This window comes from Eptatretus burgeri, chromosome 2 (genome assembly GCF_056783735.1).
Source record: "Eptatretus burgeri isolate ZD-2024b chromosome 2, Ebu_testis_v1, whole genome shotgun sequence".
Taxonomy (NCBI): domain Eukaryota; kingdom Metazoa; phylum Chordata; class Myxini; order Myxiniformes; family Myxinidae; genus Eptatretus; species Eptatretus burgeri.
In genome coordinates, this window is record NC_140962.1 from 30,166,355 (window position 1) to 30,184,448 (window position 18,094).

Sequence of the window (18,094 nt, forward strand, 5' to 3'; positions counted from 1 at the left end):
TGTTTGGCTCTCTTCTTTCCATGTAAACTAATTTATAACCAGTCCACTCTCCTTTCTCAGTGCTATACACCCCAACATTGCGTCCATAGCAAATTTGGATACTGTGGAGTCCCAATACAGCTTACCCAGTTGTTTGCAGTGCACACGTGATATGCTAGTAACCTAATTCAAGTGAAACTCCAACAATCCAGGATCACTTTTAACCTCCATACACCTTTTGTCCTCTTTTCTATCACATGTGGTACCAACTTCCTTAGTCCATTGAATCTCATTATTCTCTCCAGATCTTCAAGATGGCTGTTCACCACCACCACCACCACCTCAGATAATCTTCCATCCATATTCATAATCTTTTCCAACACCCCCACCCCCAAGCCCATCCCTTCCTTTCCAGGTTATTGTGTTTCCCTCTTATCTCTTCCCCTCTTTTTCATTTTTGTACACCGCTCCTTCCCAATTCCATGTCCAGGCAAAGCATGACGTCATCGCCGGCAACAAAGGAAGGGAGGACTCAGTTTTTACTCCATTTGTTACTTGGCAAAAAACAACAACATTTTTTGACATGTATGTTGATCGCCTCCATTTGTTTGTTACTTACAAAATCTAAAGATTTCGTAAGTATATTGATGACTTCCGTCATCTGTTTGTGTGTTTGTGTGTTTGTTTGTAGGCACGATAACTCGAGAACGGAAGAAGCTACCAATGTCAAATTACACCACGTGATTCAGGAGGGTGATGGCAAGTGCTGAGTAGATTTTGGTCAAAATCGGTCAAAGGTCAAGGTCACAGTGAGGTCAAACATTCGATTTTGATGGTTTGGTACAGACAACTCGAGAACGGAAGAAGCTACCAATGTCAAATTACACCACGTGATTCAGGAGGGTGGGGGCTAGCGTTGATTCGATGTTGGTCAAAATCGGTCAAAGGTCAAGGTCACAGTGAGGTCAAACATCCAAAACATTCGATTTTTGATGGTTTGGTACAGAATCATTGTAGAAACTTCTGGTTTGCGTCGCTACCTTCTATAGAGACAGCTTTTATTAGACAAGGTCAGAGGTCAAGTTGACGATTTCGTAAGTACCAGTCTATGACTGCTTGTTTGTTTGTTTTGTAGGCACGATAACTCGAGAACGGAAGAAGCTACCAATGTCAAATTACACCACATGATTCAGGACAGTGATGGCTAGCGTTGATTAGATTTTGGTCAAAATCGGTCAAAAGTCAAGGTCACAGTGAGGTCAAACATAATTCCGTAAATTAATGTGGAGAAATGGAGTATTTTTGCTTCGCTCGACGTTACGAGTTCGTTTTAACTTCGATTTTAATTTTGTCTTCGGTTTTTGCGATCGCTTAGGACGCTTAAAACTCGGTTGTCGAAATTCTGGTAAAAAATCGGATGTTTTGGAGACGTTTTAAGATTGTATAAAAAAAATTTCACTCGCGCGTCATGGGTCGTCACGTGGTGCAGTGCACTTGAGCAGAGGCGGCGTTGATCACGTTAAGGTTTTGCGTGTGCGCGCTGACGGTGTTTTCGATAAAGATGGTGTTTAAAAGTCATTTTTTTTATCCCAAGAAAGGTTATCGTCACATGCCTGACTCGCTAAGCCGTCGGATTATGTAAAGATTGTTGGTGGATGGCCGAATATTACGGTTTTGTGACTTTGATAAAATAATATAAAATAATTGCGTGGAGAAATGGAGATTTTTGCTTCGGTCGACGTTACGATTTTCGATGGTTTGGTACAGAATCATCGCAGAAACTTCTGGTTTGCGTCGCTACCTTCTCTAGAGACAGCTTTTATTGGACAAGGTCAGAGGTCAAGTTGACGATTTCGTAAGTACCAGTCTATGACTGCTTGTTTGTGTGTTTGTTTGTCCGTCCGCTCGCCTCCAGCCCAAACTGCTCAACCACACGTTTTAAATGTTCAGGGATTAAGGTCACTGACTCTGCGACAGTCCCACATTGAAGTTTCGTAAAACTCGGTCGACGAAAAAGGTCTACTTGGGCCAATAGGCCAATTTGAGCCAAATTTTCTAAAATCCTCAAATTTCATTCGATTGACTTGAAATTTGAACAGGATTTGCATAATTCAACCACTTATTATTTCTGAGGTTAACGTACGTCAAAAGGACAATGCCATCAGGTCAACCCAACATAGGCCAAATTGCTTCTAAAATTGTCAATTTTCATCCGATTGACTTGAAATTTGAAGAGCATTTACAAATCGGGTCGTTGAATTCAACAACCTATTAATTTTGAGGTAACCATAGTCCAAAAGGTCAAAATAGGCCAAAAGGTAAATTTTAGCCAAATTTTCTAAAATCCTCAACTTTTCATCCGACTTATTTGAAATTTGAAGAGCATTTGCATAACAGGTCAATGAATTCAAACACCTATTATTTTTGAGGTCAATCTCGGCGAAAAGGTCAACATAGGCCAAAATATTAACATGGGGCAAATTTATAAAATTGTTTCTAAAATTGTAAATTTTCATTGATTGACTTAAAATTTGAAGAACATTTGCATATCAGCAAAACAAGCGGATTAGACTTTGGTTCGTATCCAGCCCATCAGTGGGATTACAAAACATGAACTGTTCAACCTGGCAGAGGAATGTAATTTACCGAGTGCCATTCTACTTTGTTCTGTTTTGCCAAGTGTTGCTCTATGAGTGATTTTTCATTACTTGGCAAAAAAAAAAAAAACAGGTATGTTTATCACCTTCGTTTGTTTGTTTGTGTGTTTGTTTGTGTGTTTGTCTGTCCACTCACCTCCAGCCTAAACCGTTCAACCAAACGATCTGAAATTTTCAGAGATTAATTGTACCGACCTTCTGATGGTCCCACATTGAAGTTTCGTAAAATTCGGTAGACAGAAAATGCCTACATAGGCCAACAGGCCATTTTGAACCAAATTTTCTAAAATCCTCAAATTTCATCCAATTTACTTGAAATTTGAACATGATTTGCATATCAGGTCAATGAATTCAGCATCTATTACTTTTTTAGGGTTAACTTCGATAAAAAGGTCAGCATAGGCCATAAGATCAATCCAAAATCGGCCAGTTTTTAAAAATTATTTCTCAAATTGTCAATTTTCATCCGATTGACTTGAAATTTGAACAGGATTTGCATATCAGGTCACTGACTTCAAGCACCTATTAATTTTGAGGTAAACAGTCCAAAAGGACAAAATAGGCCAAAAGGTCAATTTTGGCCAAATTTTCTAAATTCCTCAATTTTCATCCGATTGACTTGAAATTTGAAGAGCATTTTCATGTCAGGTTGCTGAATTCAACTTCCAATTAATTTTAAGGTCAAAAGGTCAACACAGGCCGAGTTTCTAAAATTGATAGATAGGGCCAAAAACTAAAATATATCACTATATCTCAAAAAGTTGTGGACGAATTATGACAAAACAAGGTGGATGAGTTGAATAGGTGACAAGAACAAGTGGATTGGATTTTTGGTCGGATCCCTCCCATCAGTGGGATACAAAATGTGAAGTGTTCCACCTGGCAGAGGTGTGCCCTCCACCGAGTGCCATTCTACTTTGTGCTGTTTTGCCATGTTGTCACTCTCTGTGTGATTTTTCATTTGTTTGTTTATCTGTCCGCTCACCATTAATCAAATGCAGGTCAAAATTTTAAACCGATCTTCACAAAACTTCACCAAAATGGTGGAGTCAGTGGTACAACAGAATACTATTTATTTTTGAGGTCAAAAGGTCATCATAGGCCAAAGGTCAACAACTTTTTCACATTTCTAAAATCCTCAATTTTCATCCAATCGACTTGAAATTTGAAGACCATTTGCATATGAAGTTGCTGAACTGAACCACCTACTAAATTTGAGGTCAACTTAGACCAAAAGGTCAAATAGGCCAGATTTCTAAAATCCTCAATTTTAATACGATGAACTTAAAATTTAAAGAGCATTTGCAAATCAGGTCACAGAATTCAACCACATATTATTTTTGAGGTCAACATAGGTAAAATGTCAAGATAGGCTAAATTTCTAAAATTGTCAATTTTCATCTGATTGAGTTGAAATTGGAGGACCATTTGCACATCAGTTTACTGAATTCAAGCACCAATGATTTTTGAGGTCAACATAGGCCAAAAGTTTTTTTAGGTCAACATAGGCCAATAGTTCAACATAGTCTGACTTTCTGAAATTGTCAATTTTCATCCTATTGCCTTAAAATTAGCACAGAGAACTAATATAACGTGTTAGATAGGGTGACGTAATAGACACTGGGTAAAACCACAGAATAAATTTATTTATCCACCGTTAAACCTGTGCTGTATTTAAATTGAATTTTATACTTGAAGACGATACAACAAATTGCCTTCATAATACTTCCAAGAACTATGCTATACATCAATTTCGAGCATTAGAGAGCATGGCATGTGTTCCGGGTTCAAGAAGATTCCGCCATAATGGCTATGCATCATCACCTCCATCAACTCGTCTTTATCGTCACCATCATCAACATCGCCATCGTATTATTGGAATCGGTTTATCATTATTATGAAGGCTAAGTTTCATGATCTTAATAGCTCCAGAAAATAAATGTTATTTTAGGTTCTTCATACAGGAAAATAAGCCAGGTGTTGGCTTAACGGTTAAGGTGACTGGCTTAAGATGTAAGGGTCTTGATTTTGAGCCCCTGTAATGCCATTAAACACCACCAGGTGGGTAGACTCAGCCTGTTATACTGTTACGAATTTGGAAGCCTTTTGCACACAGACAGTGAGCAGTCCCATAGTTCAGTTATCTCGTTAAGTATATGTGGATAGTTAGAATCCCTCTCCTATGTCTAATGGGTTAATTTCATGTGTGCGCTGTGGGTTTCTTTTATAGTCAGGTTTTTTACATCTTTAAATCTACCAACACCAATAAAACCCTCACGTCACTCCTCCTCCCACTCTGCGGGTGAACAAGCGCTTCACCCACCCAACTTTCACTTCACACCACGGCGCCATAACGCACGTGTTTCTGACTACGGACGTGGGCGGAGCCCCCTCGCCTCGGAGCTCTGACTCCGCCCCATCAAAAAAGAATGTCTCCCCTGTCGACACTGGGAAGGCAAAAGAGCCTCTCTCGGGGGAGGAGCACCAAGACGCCGACACGCCCCTCCTCCAATCGCAGCTGGCCACGACACCCGAAAATGCCCCGTCCAATCCAGAGGCGAGTTACCCGAGAGTGGATCCCTCCATCCCACACGGGGGAGGGATAAGAAGGGTCGCGAGCTATATCCAAGGGGCTTCCTTGGCCCTTGGAGGTTGTTCCTTGCTTCTGGTCTGCTGGGCTCTCCTGGTCGTCAGTCATCGTTCATGGCTGGCCGGGTCGTTCGTAGGATCCTGACTGCTCTCGTTGGATTCTGGTTCGTGGGTTTGAGTCCCACCGTGGTGGGTTGTGTTGGAGCGCTCGAGCTGGCGATCCCCGTTCCCTTCCACGGACTTCGAGCTCCACAAGTGCGAGTCGGTAAAACCGCACGAGGCGGCCAGGTACCCCACCAAACTTTAACCCCCAGCTTGCCTATCCTCTGTGGCTGGAGGGTCCGAATAAAGGCCAGTTGGTGCCATTTCTTTTTGGGTGTGTGTGTCCCTCTGTGGCCAGTCTTGTAAGTAAAACTGTTAAGTAATTGCCACTATACATTTGCCTGTATATATATTCGTGATTAAGTCTGCTCTGTATTTCCCTCCCGATTGCCTATTGTAAATAAATAACTGTTAAATGTCTAATTTAACAGTTTCAACTAATTTAACATTTAATTTTTCTAATTTCTAATTTAACAGTTTCAATTAACATTTAATTTAACAATTCCAGTTCATTGTATGTGTTTTCTTTCATTGACCCAGTATGGTTTGGGCTTGAGAATTAGGGAGGCCGATTGTGCCTTTAATTGTTATTTGGGCCGGCGTGGCTTTGGTAATTCCCGCTCGGTTACGCCGGATCTGAGTCAGTAACAGGAACTCGGTTCAGATAAAGCCGGCTGTGGGTGTGGCTTCCCCGGTAGCTAGACCGCACGGATAATTCGGTAATTTGGAATCAGACAAAAAGACCCGAACAGCGCGGTCGAAATATTGGCGTCCGAAATATTGGTCCATTAAGCGACCGTCGACTTCGGAGTTATCCGGAGTGACGACCTTCAATTCCGGGTGTTCGAGGGGGAGACGGCCCAACTGCTCCATCTAGCGGTCGTCCTCGCCACCGAACCCGGCACAATAACAATACTTCCGAGGCCGGCAAAATGAGTACCGGCTTATTGGAAACAGGGGGAATTGCATCAGTGGCATAGCCACGCTCCCAGCAATGATGCAGCTGGCAGCCTGAGGCTGCATACAAAATAATAATAATAACTCAAGAAAACTAGAATGGCACTCAGTTGAGGGCATAAGTCTGCCAGGCTGAGCAGTTTACATTTTGTATCCCACTGATAGGCTGTATCTGGATCTGGACCTGAACAAAAATTAAATCGGTTTGTTTTTGTTACCTACCCAATTCATCCACATCGTTGCAACTTTTGCTATACATAGTTTTTAGCCCGATAGTTTTTATTTATTTATTTATTTATTTATAAAAACATAGCTTTTAGATGCAATACCATCCATAAATTTTTGAGATATCATGCTACACATAGTTTTTAGCCCGATCAATTAATGGTGAAGAATCGCTGAAAAAATTCTCGGATTTGGATCTGGATTCGGATCTTAACCAAAATTGAAAGGATTTTTCCTTGTCACACACCCAACCTATCCATTAAGTTTCGTCGGAATCCGTTCACAACTTTTTAGACATCATGCTATATGGTTTATCGTTTTTAGTGAAGTGAAGAATCACTTTTTAGTGAAGTGAAGGTTCTCAAAAGTGAAGAATCACTTAAAAAACCTGGCTCGAAGAAAGCTCGGCGTTGTTGTTCTTGTTGTTGTTCTTCTTCTGGTGAAGACAAAACCTTTAGAACTCGGCTCTTTTATATAGAGGATCCGTATCTCCTTAAATACTAAACACCTTTTGGGGGCCATCATCTCAAGGAGATGGGGATGGGCCTGGCATCTGCCTGGGGGATGGCCAGACGGAGGCCCCTGGAGTACCGGCGGAAAGTGGACGCAGCGACGCGCTGTTCTGGCACATGCTCCCATACCTGACCTGATCTGTACACATCCTCACATTGACGTTGCCTTTTGAGAGCGTCAATCATGAACTTTTAAATATATTCAGACATTTGCTTTAAAGTTTCGAAAAGTTCACGTTACTATTTAAAGATTATTCCATTTAATGTATTGTAATTTCGTAAATACACTATATTTCGTAAATAAACTATATTTCGTAAATACGTAAATACACTATGACAGGTCTCGCAATTGGCTTAATCAAGGCACGTGACGAAATTTCGGAAGTTGTTGTTGTTGTTTTTTTCTTCTTCTTCTTCCTCTTCTTGTTCTTGTTCTTCTTCTGGTGAAGACAAAACCTTTAGGACGCGGCTCTTGGACACATTTGTCCTTGTTTGAGATATCGTGCTATATATTAGTTTAGCCCAATCTCTCAATGGTGACCAATCACCTTAAAAATTTTAGTATCCGGATCCAGATCCTGACGGAAAATGTGCGTGCTGTCCTTGGCCGTTCACCTACAAACATGCAGCCTGCTGTTAGCTTAGCGGCGAGGGTGGTGGCTTGGCATCCTAGGGTCCTGAGTTCGAGCCCCGTTGGCCACTGAATTAACACCAGGGGGTTGACTCAGCCTGTCATCCTTCTGAGGTTGGTGAAATGAGTACCAGTGTATTAGTAATAGGGGCTTATTGGAAAATCGCCATGCCCCTAACGTCGTGGTAAATCGTCGCCATCAGCGGCATCGCCGTGCCCCTAACCAATGATGCAACCACCAGCCAAAAAGGCAGCACACCATGGGAACCGACAAACACCAGAAAAATCAGAACGCTTGTTTGAAAACTGGACAAAAATTGTGTGACAAACAGACGGAGAAAGACAGACAGACAAACAGACACTACAGACCAATGTACTTGGTAAAATTATTTTGTGAGGGGGTAAAAACATAACTGCCGTCCACCTTTGCCAACAGAGGAAATAAACTTTATTTTATGTTTTTAATAACTCTTATATTCATTAAAAGATTTGGCATGAAAACATGCACAAACTTGTTAATTAAAGGGACACTTTGGACAAGTTGAAGTAAGTAAGGACATGTTTGGACAACTTTGGACACCTTACCTTAAGGACAACTTTGCCACCTTAAAGTTGAAGTCCCAAACGTTATTATATTTTCCCCCATTACCCCTTAAGTTTGCAGATTTGTAGTTCATGGGGATTGTCAAGAATGTAACCGCCGTGAACATGTTATCATGTTCTATTAACTCTGGAGTTCAGGAAAGCAGTTCTTACATCACAGACAGATCGGCATTTCATGGATAGACAGGATTCAAACCTCAAGGCAGTCACGCGACATATCTTGCCACCCCAATTCATTTGATTTTCACTTGAGATTTGCAATATTATAATTAATTGGCAGCAATAATGATCAAATTATACTTATACAGGTCCCATCGGGAAACAAAAACATGAAGCAATCTGGGGATGATGACACCTTAGAAGCAATGTCGACACATATAGAGTCGATTATCGTTGTTTGAACTTGAATGTGCAGTGTTAATTTATACAAACACTGGAATTATAAATTGTGCTCATGCCACTCCAGGCCAACTATCGTTCAAACCACCACTGTGACCTATTTTATTAAGCATTTCAATGACTCCTATTATGTGAATAAAATGTACATCTAAAGTTTGTAGCTAAAGTAATTCTCAACCTTTATTCATGGGAACACCTCTAAGGATTGCTAAAATGTGTGGTCGATGACAAACCTCAGAAATTATACAGTAAATTGAGACACTCATGTGGTTTTGCAAGTTTAAAAGACTTATTGTGCAACAAGTGACTGAACTTTCAAACTTGTCGCCTTTCTCAAAAAGCCGGTGGCGCCTTGTCAGGTCTATCTCTCGAGTATTCTCCCCCCTCTATCTCTTTCCACATTTAAAGGGGGCACCACGACTGACTGCTTGGAAGAAGGCCAAATTCCTCAATTAAGTGTTCGCTTCCAAATATTGGATTCTCAAACCCTCGCTTGGGTTTTGGAAGGGACTAATAACGATGATGGAGAAAATGAACAATTCCTGCATCGCCAGACAAGGACGGAATTATTTAATTCCCTGATTTCAAAACTGTCAGTGAACTTTTGCGTTGTTATTGTTGTTGTTTAGAGGTCAGCACATCCCTTGGGATGATATATTGCTCAAGAACTTGTGTTTCTGAAAAAAAAACAACAACCTTAATCTGAACAGGCAACCAATACAAGGTTGGCTGGCCAAAGGTGTTTAATGAGGTAGACCACAATGACCATATATGGTGCAATTGTTTATATTCCTCTGCTGACGAAGTCGCCGGAGGCATTATGTTTTTGGGTTGTCCATCCATCCATCTGTCCATCTGTCTGTACATCTGTACATCCATTCTAATTTTCTCTCTTTTCTCTACAACTGCTTATCCGAGTGACACAGAATTTTTCACGATAGGTGCAACTGCTCATCCAGAATGTTTCAATGATAATTATGATGTCATAGGTCATGTGGTGTGTCAGCTATGTTGGCAAAAGTTAAAAAACAACTTTGACCTCTATCTCCGAAACTGCTCCATGAAAAAAAATTGAAACTTGACACATGGCAAGTACTTCCCATGGAAAATAAAAGCGATTTCTTGATTACGTCTTAGGTGGCTTCGTTATGACGTCATAATTGCATGCATTTCAGTGTGTCTGCACGTGACAGCATCTCAGGTAACTCATATATATATATATATATATATATATATATATATATATATATATATATATATATATATATATATATATATATATATATATATTTATACACCACTTACAAAAGAGGCATATTTTTAAACATAAAACTTTTTTCTCCGAAACAGCTGAACAGATCGAGGCAAAACTTTACAGGTATGATCGCCTTATCCATGACGAACACAAAGTTCTCCATCTATGACATCATCGGTCACATGGTTTGACGGCTATGATTTTTTTGAAGAATAAACCTTTGAAAATGTTCTTCTCCAGAACGGCTGACAAATCGATGAGAAACTTCACCCACATGTTCCCCAAACCTTGGGGATACCAGGGTGTTCCTAAATAATTAATAGGTCACATGGCCTGGCAACCATATTGGATTGAACAAAAATCTTTTAAAAAAAACATTTCACTTGAATCGCTTCATCAATCGATGTGAAATGTCACAATTATGATCGAGGAATCATGCAGAATATATATTTTAAATTTTAACCTGATCAGATGCATGGTCTGGCTGCCAGAATTATTTAATATTTTAAATCTGGGTTCAGGGATTTAAATCAAATTTGGTACAAGCATGTATAATGATGTAATAATGTGGGTGGAGGCAGATCTGTCCGCATTGCGATGTCAAAAAGTGTCCTTCTAGTTTGTATATTATTTGGTATGGGTGTAACTGCAATTAAACCAATTTTGTTTTGTTCAGAAATATCAAGTACATTGATCCATAGAATTAAATCCAAAATAACTCCCAATGATAATATTTAAGGAGTATCGAGATTTATGGGGCAAAAGTAATTTATCCTGTTCTCTGTCCTTTGGCGAATTCCTGTCTGAATGGGATTTCATTATAAATTTGGTCCACAAGTTGAATCATCAGTTCTCCTGGTACTCATGCCCCTTGCCCTCTTCTCGCTGCTGTCAGACATGCAAGGAGTTATTCCATGGTACCTTTGTGAGGATAAAATACTTAGCATCCACATGTGAATGCCAGCAGACCGGACAGTCTGAATGAGGGTGTAGACTGTAGACCAATATGCAATTCTCTTTTGTGCAAGTACTACCAAGTGAGCTGTACTGATTAAGCTATTTCAAGTTCTCTAAAATATATTGGCCAAGAAATCATGGTATTTCTGTGATTTAATTATATTCATGTGGTGATGTTTGATACATATTTCCGATACGATGTTCCATACTCTGTTCGAGAGCATTGGTGCTGCCAAAGCAGTTTGTTTGCAATGGTCATGCTGAGCAGTTTGGCATCCCTCTCCTTGCAGTAGTTCGGACAGGAATTAGAATTTTGCCGTGGTGCTGGCGATAGCTCGCTTACTCTTTACAAAGGACACTGCGAGATGTTTAATGTTTAATGAATCACCCTTCCTGTGAAACACCGAGATAATAGTTTAGAGCTGGGTCAGGATTCGAACCCAGGCTGGAGGGCTTAGAGGTGAATGTGCATACCTCTCGGCTACCTTGTCAGCCTGATACATGGAGAGAATTGGGGTCCTTCCACCCTCATCCTGAACTTCCCAGACTCTGGGTTTCTTTAATCCTCTAAAAACTACCATTTAAAAAACTTATTCGATCCAGCGGTTTCGGAGCACAAAGAAGTCGAGCAAACAACCACACGAACAGACGCACTTCTCAAATTACAGTAGAATTCCTTTTCCACTTGCAACCACATCTCCTTCTTGCTCACAATAGTATACAACCATTTTCATAAAATGTATTTTAAAAAATATGAAATGATAATAAAAGGGAGCAGGTGAGAGGAAAGAAAACGCATTTATTTATGAAACTATAGCAATGACAGACAACCAGAACATCCAAAGCGCATCCCCAAAAAAGCAGTTAAAGTTACTTGAAAGTCTTTCCATGTGCGCAGGCTTCAGAAAATCTCATTGGCATCTCAGATGACTACAGGATTTATAAAAATACAGCTTGTTGAAGGAAAAGCAGGTGTTGAAAAGCTCTGCAATGTCCAAAGCTATGTCGGCTCAGTCACAGCTCTCAGAAAGACCTTTTCATGGAAGAAGATTCAAGCTGCATGGCACCTGCTAACAGAGAAGGAATCATCAGGAGGCTTTTGATTTTAAAATTCTATCGTGAAGCACATATTATGTTTGTAATCAGCTTCGTCTGTAGACGACATTAAAGTGCAGAATTCAAAATGGTAATTGTTCAGTTACAATAGTATGAAATTGTGGAGGAAGAACCAAGTATGTAAAATCTACTGAATTTCTGTCGGAGAAAAACAATTTTAAGAGAATTTTGTACTTCATTCAAAAGAAGAAAAACAAAATTTAAAAATTAAAATCAGTTGATATCAATATTTTTTTGGAAAATGAAATCTACATGTTTGTTATATATTGTTATTCATTGCTATGTGCATGGTGCACTTGTAGTTGCGGCCTTTTCGATTTTGCATTACGAATACAGCACGGGGTTAAGGAATTTCCACTTACTTGATGCCAAGCTCATAGATCCCCCAGATGTCGAATAACTCATGCTGCCACCCCCAGTGGAAAAGCCCAGCAACCCAGCACCACCAATACCACCACCACCACCACCAACACCCAAACCAGATGATGCAATCGAAATATTGTTGAGTCTGAAAATAAAATCAAGAATACATTTAATCGTTGGTATTACTGACCTGTTTATGCAAGGGGATATGGGGGAAGGAGGGGGGGGGTACAACAACTATTATTATAAAGGGGAGGGAGACTGTGCACATGGCATTGTGTAAGATATTTCACTGACACGAGAATTCGCTCCAGGAGCTAGTGAGTCCTTCTTTTGTGAAGTAGATTGAACTGGATCACACAGTACTGTGGAACTAGAGATTTCACCTGCACTCCTCTCCCTCGAGGAGCTTCCTGTAGGTGGCGATCTCGATGTCCAGTGCCAATTTGACATTCATGAGCTCCTGGTACTCGCGCACGTGCTTGGCCATCTCCTGCTTGGCCAGCTGCAGATCATTCTCCAGGCGGGCAATGGTTTCTTTGGCTTCACGGATGTCCACCTCCCCACGTCCCTCTGCGTCGGCGATGGCCGCCTCCAGCTGGGCTCGCTGCACGCAAAATGGATATGAGGTCCGCAAACAGATTTGAGTCACAGACACCACTTACAAAAGAGCCAGAAGAGCTGAAGGAGTCGTTGGAAGTGAACAGCTGTGAATGTTAGCTGATTCGATGAACGATAGTAAAATAACTGATGAAATGCTCCGATTGAGAGAATGGTTCGTGACAGCGAAGCGTATGTATTCCACAAACCTGCTTTTTCAGAGCCGCAATTTCAGCATTGATGCGCTGGATTTGACGATTGAGGTCGTTCATTTCACCCTTCATCAAGCGCATTTCATCATCGGTTTTCCCAGTCATGGACGTCAAGTCAGCAAACTGGAAGATAACAGTCAGGTTATTAAAGTTTCACATCACAGCAATGTTTCAGCATAAGCACAGTTTTTAATTCGTATTGCGGTAAATGTTCTTCATAGATCATTACCTTCACTTTGTAGAAGTCCTCTGCATCTGCCCTACTCTTGGCCGCGATGGCATCGTATTGAGCACGGACGTCAGCGATAAGACCATTGATGTCGAGGTTACGACGGGTGTCCACTTCCACGTACAGTGACGTGTCCCTGATCTGTGCCTCAAGCTGGCGTAGTTCCTGCAAAGGAATGCAAGGACTTTTGTGTGTGCTTCATTCCAAGAGATGATCCCAAGCAACATAAGACCGTTGAGACCGAAAATGGAATATGGAAACACTTTTCAGTTTTGTCCCTTGTCTGAAGGTGCAAAAGTTTGGTGTTGCCGGATGATACAATTGGACATCCCTTTAAGATTTCCGTTTTTAATCTCAGGAAATCTCGTGTTAGAGGAGTTTGAATACATTTCGTAAACGGAAAACCAGTTTACATGAGTAAGTGTCTTCATTAGTTAATTAGCAAGCCATCACAATTAGCTGTAATTAGTTGCTGTAACATTTTTGTCATCATTGCAACCATTAATAGCTCAAGGAAAATCGACAAATAAACGTTTTCCACCACGAACCTCAGAAAATACTTCCTTGAGGAAGTTGATTTCATCCTGCAATCCTTCGAGCTTCGCCTCCAGCTCCACCTTGGCCAGGTAAGCATCATCGACATCCTGTGCAAACACAATTGAAGATGGATCTTCGTGATTGAGTTCGGTTTTTTTTTAATTGCAGAAGGTTCAGCACTTTTAATGGTTGTCGCATCCTTTACTCTTACCTTCTTGACCACAACAAATTCGTTCTCCACTTGAGTGCGGTTCGTGATTTCTTGCTCGTATCTGAAAAACAACACAGAGGTTCTCGTATGGTTACGTCAGTGAGTTGTTTGAAGAGCAAGAGCTTCTGGCACAGAGAGCTTCTTTTCGCATCATTTATCTCAACCAAGCCACCCCGAAGGCAAGACCATTAGCATGCCGCGTCGTGAGCGACGCCTCCTGATGCATTATGCTCCGGTTGGGACGCGTCGCTTATACGCACTTGACCTTGAAGTCTTCAACGAGAGCTTGCATCTGTTGCAGCTCGCCGTTCAGGCGCAACTTATCGGTTCCAAGACCCTCCAGCTGATTCTTGAGGCCATTAATGTAGGCCTCGAACATGGCATCGACATTGGACGTGGCTGTTGAGCGTTCCTGCAGAGTGCGCCACTGCGCATCCAGCACTTTGTTGTGCTGCTCCAAGTATCGCACCTGCACAACAAAGAGACCTGTCAGTGCATGCTCGTACATGGCAAAAAGCATGCCAAGTGGCTTTCTAAATGCATTTCATTATGGACCAAACAATTGTCAATGGAACATGCCGAATCGACGACACCCGTTGCATAGTACCTTATCGATGAGGCTCGCGAAGCGATTGTTCAAAGTCTTGATCTGCTCCTTTTCTTGTGCCCGCACAGGCAACACCGATCGATCGATCTCGATCTTCTGGGTAGACGCCGCGGCGAGCATGGCTGCAGTCGCGGATGTGATATTGCCACCGGAGCCATACCCGAATCCTTGGCCCATGAGGCTTCCCGTGTAGCCCGATCCACTGCGGTAGCTACTGCCGATCATGCTTCTGCGTCCACTGCCGAGGCCCATCCTGTTTGCCGTGCCCATCGAGAGGCTGCTGAAGCCACTGCGGCCGACTCCAGTGCCCAGGCGGATGGACGAGGAAGGACCGCGGCCTGAGGTCCGAGTTGAACTCTTTACCTGCACAGACATGATGAGTTTGTTTGTTTTGTTTCAACTAAAGAGATGCTAGCAAAGCGAAGTCGATAGGCGTAGGTCTTTCAGCAGACGTGCTGGAGCGCTGGAGCTCGAGTTGCCAATATTTATATGAGTCCTGGCATAAAATGCTAATTGCTTTGATGGCGGGTGTGAACATTTCTCATTGGCTAATGACACCTCTGGACAAAAACTTTTTGGTTTTGGTGTCAGCTTAAAGCTGATTCATACCTGAGGAAGGGGCAGGGTCCTCTGTTATTACTGCTTTAATTCCATTTTTGGTGAAACTTGGATAAAGCTGCCAGACATGAACAACTTCGGATGGAGTTTTTGAAACTTTTATAAATCTTTCACTTTCACACAACTCGTTGTGTTATAAAACTGGAAAACACATCCACAAATCGTGGAGTTTAAAGTGATGCGGTTTGAGGGCGCAAAGCTTTTCGTAACGTCTTTGTGCAGCGAATACACGAGGGATGATCAATAAGTCGGTGGCCCAACATGTAAAAGACGATAAACTGTAAAACTGGTTATGGTGGTTGTTCATGTTAAACATTCAATTGCTGTAAAATGGCCATGTTCCAAAAATGCATATAAAACATGAGAACTAGAAGGGTGCTCGGTAGAGCAAGTACCTCCGCCACGTACTGCCTGATCCACGAGAACATATCTGGTCCGATACATTTTTGAAATATCAGGCTGTTTATCGTTTTTGGCACTATCTCTCAACGGTGAAGAATCACTTTAAAAATTAAATAATTATCGTAGTCGGATCCGGATTCGGATCTTCACCAAAATCGAATCAACTCGTCCTTGTCACACAGCCAACGTGTCCACCAAGTTTCATTGGAATCCGTCCACAACTTTTGGAGGTATCCTGCACACAGACAAACACCAAACAAACAAACAAACAGACAGACAGACAGACTGGGGTGATAGCATAACCTCCTTCCACCTTCGATGGCTGAGGTTATTAAATATACTCTTTTTTTTTTTTTGCAATCGTTGCTTTTGTTTTTAAATCGCTTTGGTTTGAGTTAAGAGGAGATTTCTTGCTATTTTAAAATGAGTTTTAAAGAAACGAACTAAATTGGATGATTGTATTTCTTTGTACAATTGTGTTTCTATACGTCGGGGTGGGGTGAGCTCTCTGTCAATGCACCCCCGCCCTATTTCACCCCGATATAAACTGTGAACGATAATTAATTTTCCATCATCTGTGGATCATTTTTTTAAGCTGCCCCAATTATTACCACCTTATTGTGGGGTCGGCTGGTAGGGACTGTTCTGGGCCAAGTCTTTCACGAACCGGTTGGCCATTCTAGCCACGCGACTGAAGGTGATTTGGGTAATAATTTTGACTCCAGATTCCGATGACAACTCACCTCCTGTTGGCGAAAGACAATTGTATTTCTGAGATCTTCAGAATCCACCCGGTGCTGGCAGACAGGTCCTCCGGCTTAACGTCCATCTGAGGGACGGCACGCACACACATTGATGCCAGGATGGTAGTTTATAGCTGGGCCTTAAACTTATCCTGCCATCCCTCTACCGAACAATGAGCATTCTTATTCATGTTCCCATTGTATGCGTTTCAATTTTCCAAGGGTAGTCCCGATATGCACATATGGTGCACTAGAGGGTGCTTTGAGTCTTTGCAACCTGTTATTAAACAACTCCATTCAAATTGGGTCATTGTTTCTGTAAAATGAATCATTGGTCTCTCTGACGCCTATCGCATATTCACACACTGATAACTAAATTATAAAGTGGAAGGGTTGAGTGACAATTACTTTATGCAGAAGAGTTTAGGTTATCATAGGTTATGCTTGGTGCTGGCCGTCCTGCGTCGTTTGATGTTTCCTTTGTGATGGCAAAAATATCCGATATGTCACATTTTACCATCATTAATTATCTCGATGCTTGGTGTGCTGTGCATCACTGCTCATTCCAGGTTCTCACAGGTACTTGCATATCAGTGTTGGAACCAACTTCTCAAACTCGAAGTCGCTGCAGATGTTTGGCATTTTACTTGTTGGCTTGGCGATTCAACATTTGGCACACACCTGTGCAGTGCTCAAGTTTCACTGTGGCTTTGGAGTCATCAGTGAACCCTCGAAGTTTCCAAGCGAGCCTTTTTAAAAATATATTTATTTAGATATTATGAGGTTAAGATCGTTACCCACCTCCATCAAAACGAGTCTTTGAGTTTGTGTGTTTGTGTTTGACTTTAATGCACTTCCAAACCGCTGGACGGAATGAGTTGAAATTTGATGAATTTTGATGGGGTATGGGCCGGATGGTTTTAGGCAGAAAATAAAAATCATCATCTCGAGAGTTCGGGTGGAGAGGAGGGAGACGCAGACTGACAATGAAAACTATCATCATCATAGATGTGGGAACTTGGATGTCAATCAGTGGGAATGGGCAGGAGACACATTTTCCTCCCACTTTTGGGATTGAGGGGATGACAACATGTCGATTGCCTCTCCTTCCCCCCCCCCCCCTTTTTGCTCAAAAACACAAAAGATTTACATAGCATTTTTCCTTAAAATCGATTTAATACATTTTATGAAAAGTTTGAATGAGAAATTAATTACAAAGCGAATTCCCCAAAACTAGACATCGTATCCTTTTTGGTTACATTGATTGCATCAATGCTGTACGACCAGAACATAATTAATTATATTCATCCGCAACCGCTCTTGTGTCCTGCAAAAGTACTCACCCCCTACCGATAATGGCACATTTAGATGAATTATGAATTATGTAGTTTTCCAAATGAACATTTTATTCATAACTCAAGAGATCACTGTAATAGTGTAAGGAGGTTGCATGTCAGGAATACCTGCTAAAAAAATATGTACCAATCAAAATTCACTGGTTGTAAAAGTATTCAGCCCCTTAGGTCAGTACTTGGTTGAAGCACCTTTTACAGCAATGACTGCTATGAGTGTTTCTGAGTAGATCTCTAC

General features: G+C 41.4%; 1 protein-coding gene across 2 annotated transcripts; it reads right to left on the minus strand.

The window, feature by feature from the left end:
• Positions 1 to 11,645: 11,645 nt before the first annotated feature.
• Positions 11,646 to 15,207, minus strand: LOC147031716 (keratin, type II cytoskeletal 8-like). Of its 2 annotated transcripts, none has more exons than XM_085852391.1 (9): positions 14,742 to 15,207; positions 14,395 to 14,603; positions 14,135 to 14,195; positions 13,935 to 14,030; positions 13,387 to 13,551; positions 13,155 to 13,280; positions 12,732 to 12,952; positions 12,345 to 12,490; positions 11,646 to 11,933 (listed from the first exon to the last, which is right to left on the minus strand). In XM_085852391.1, the coding sequence occupies exons 1-9, from the start codon at positions 15,114 to 15,116 to the stop codon at positions 11,890 to 11,892; spliced, it is 1,443 nt and encodes a 480-aa protein (XP_085708517.1). In that variant the 5' UTR covers positions 15,117 to 15,207; the 3' UTR covers positions 11,646 to 11,889. The 2 variants fall into 2 exon arrangements, with proteins under 2 accessions (XP_085708517.1, XP_085708507.1); XM_085852381.1 differs by having other exon boundaries at positions 11,646 to 11,936.
• Positions 15,208 to 18,094: the final 2,887 nt, after the last annotated feature.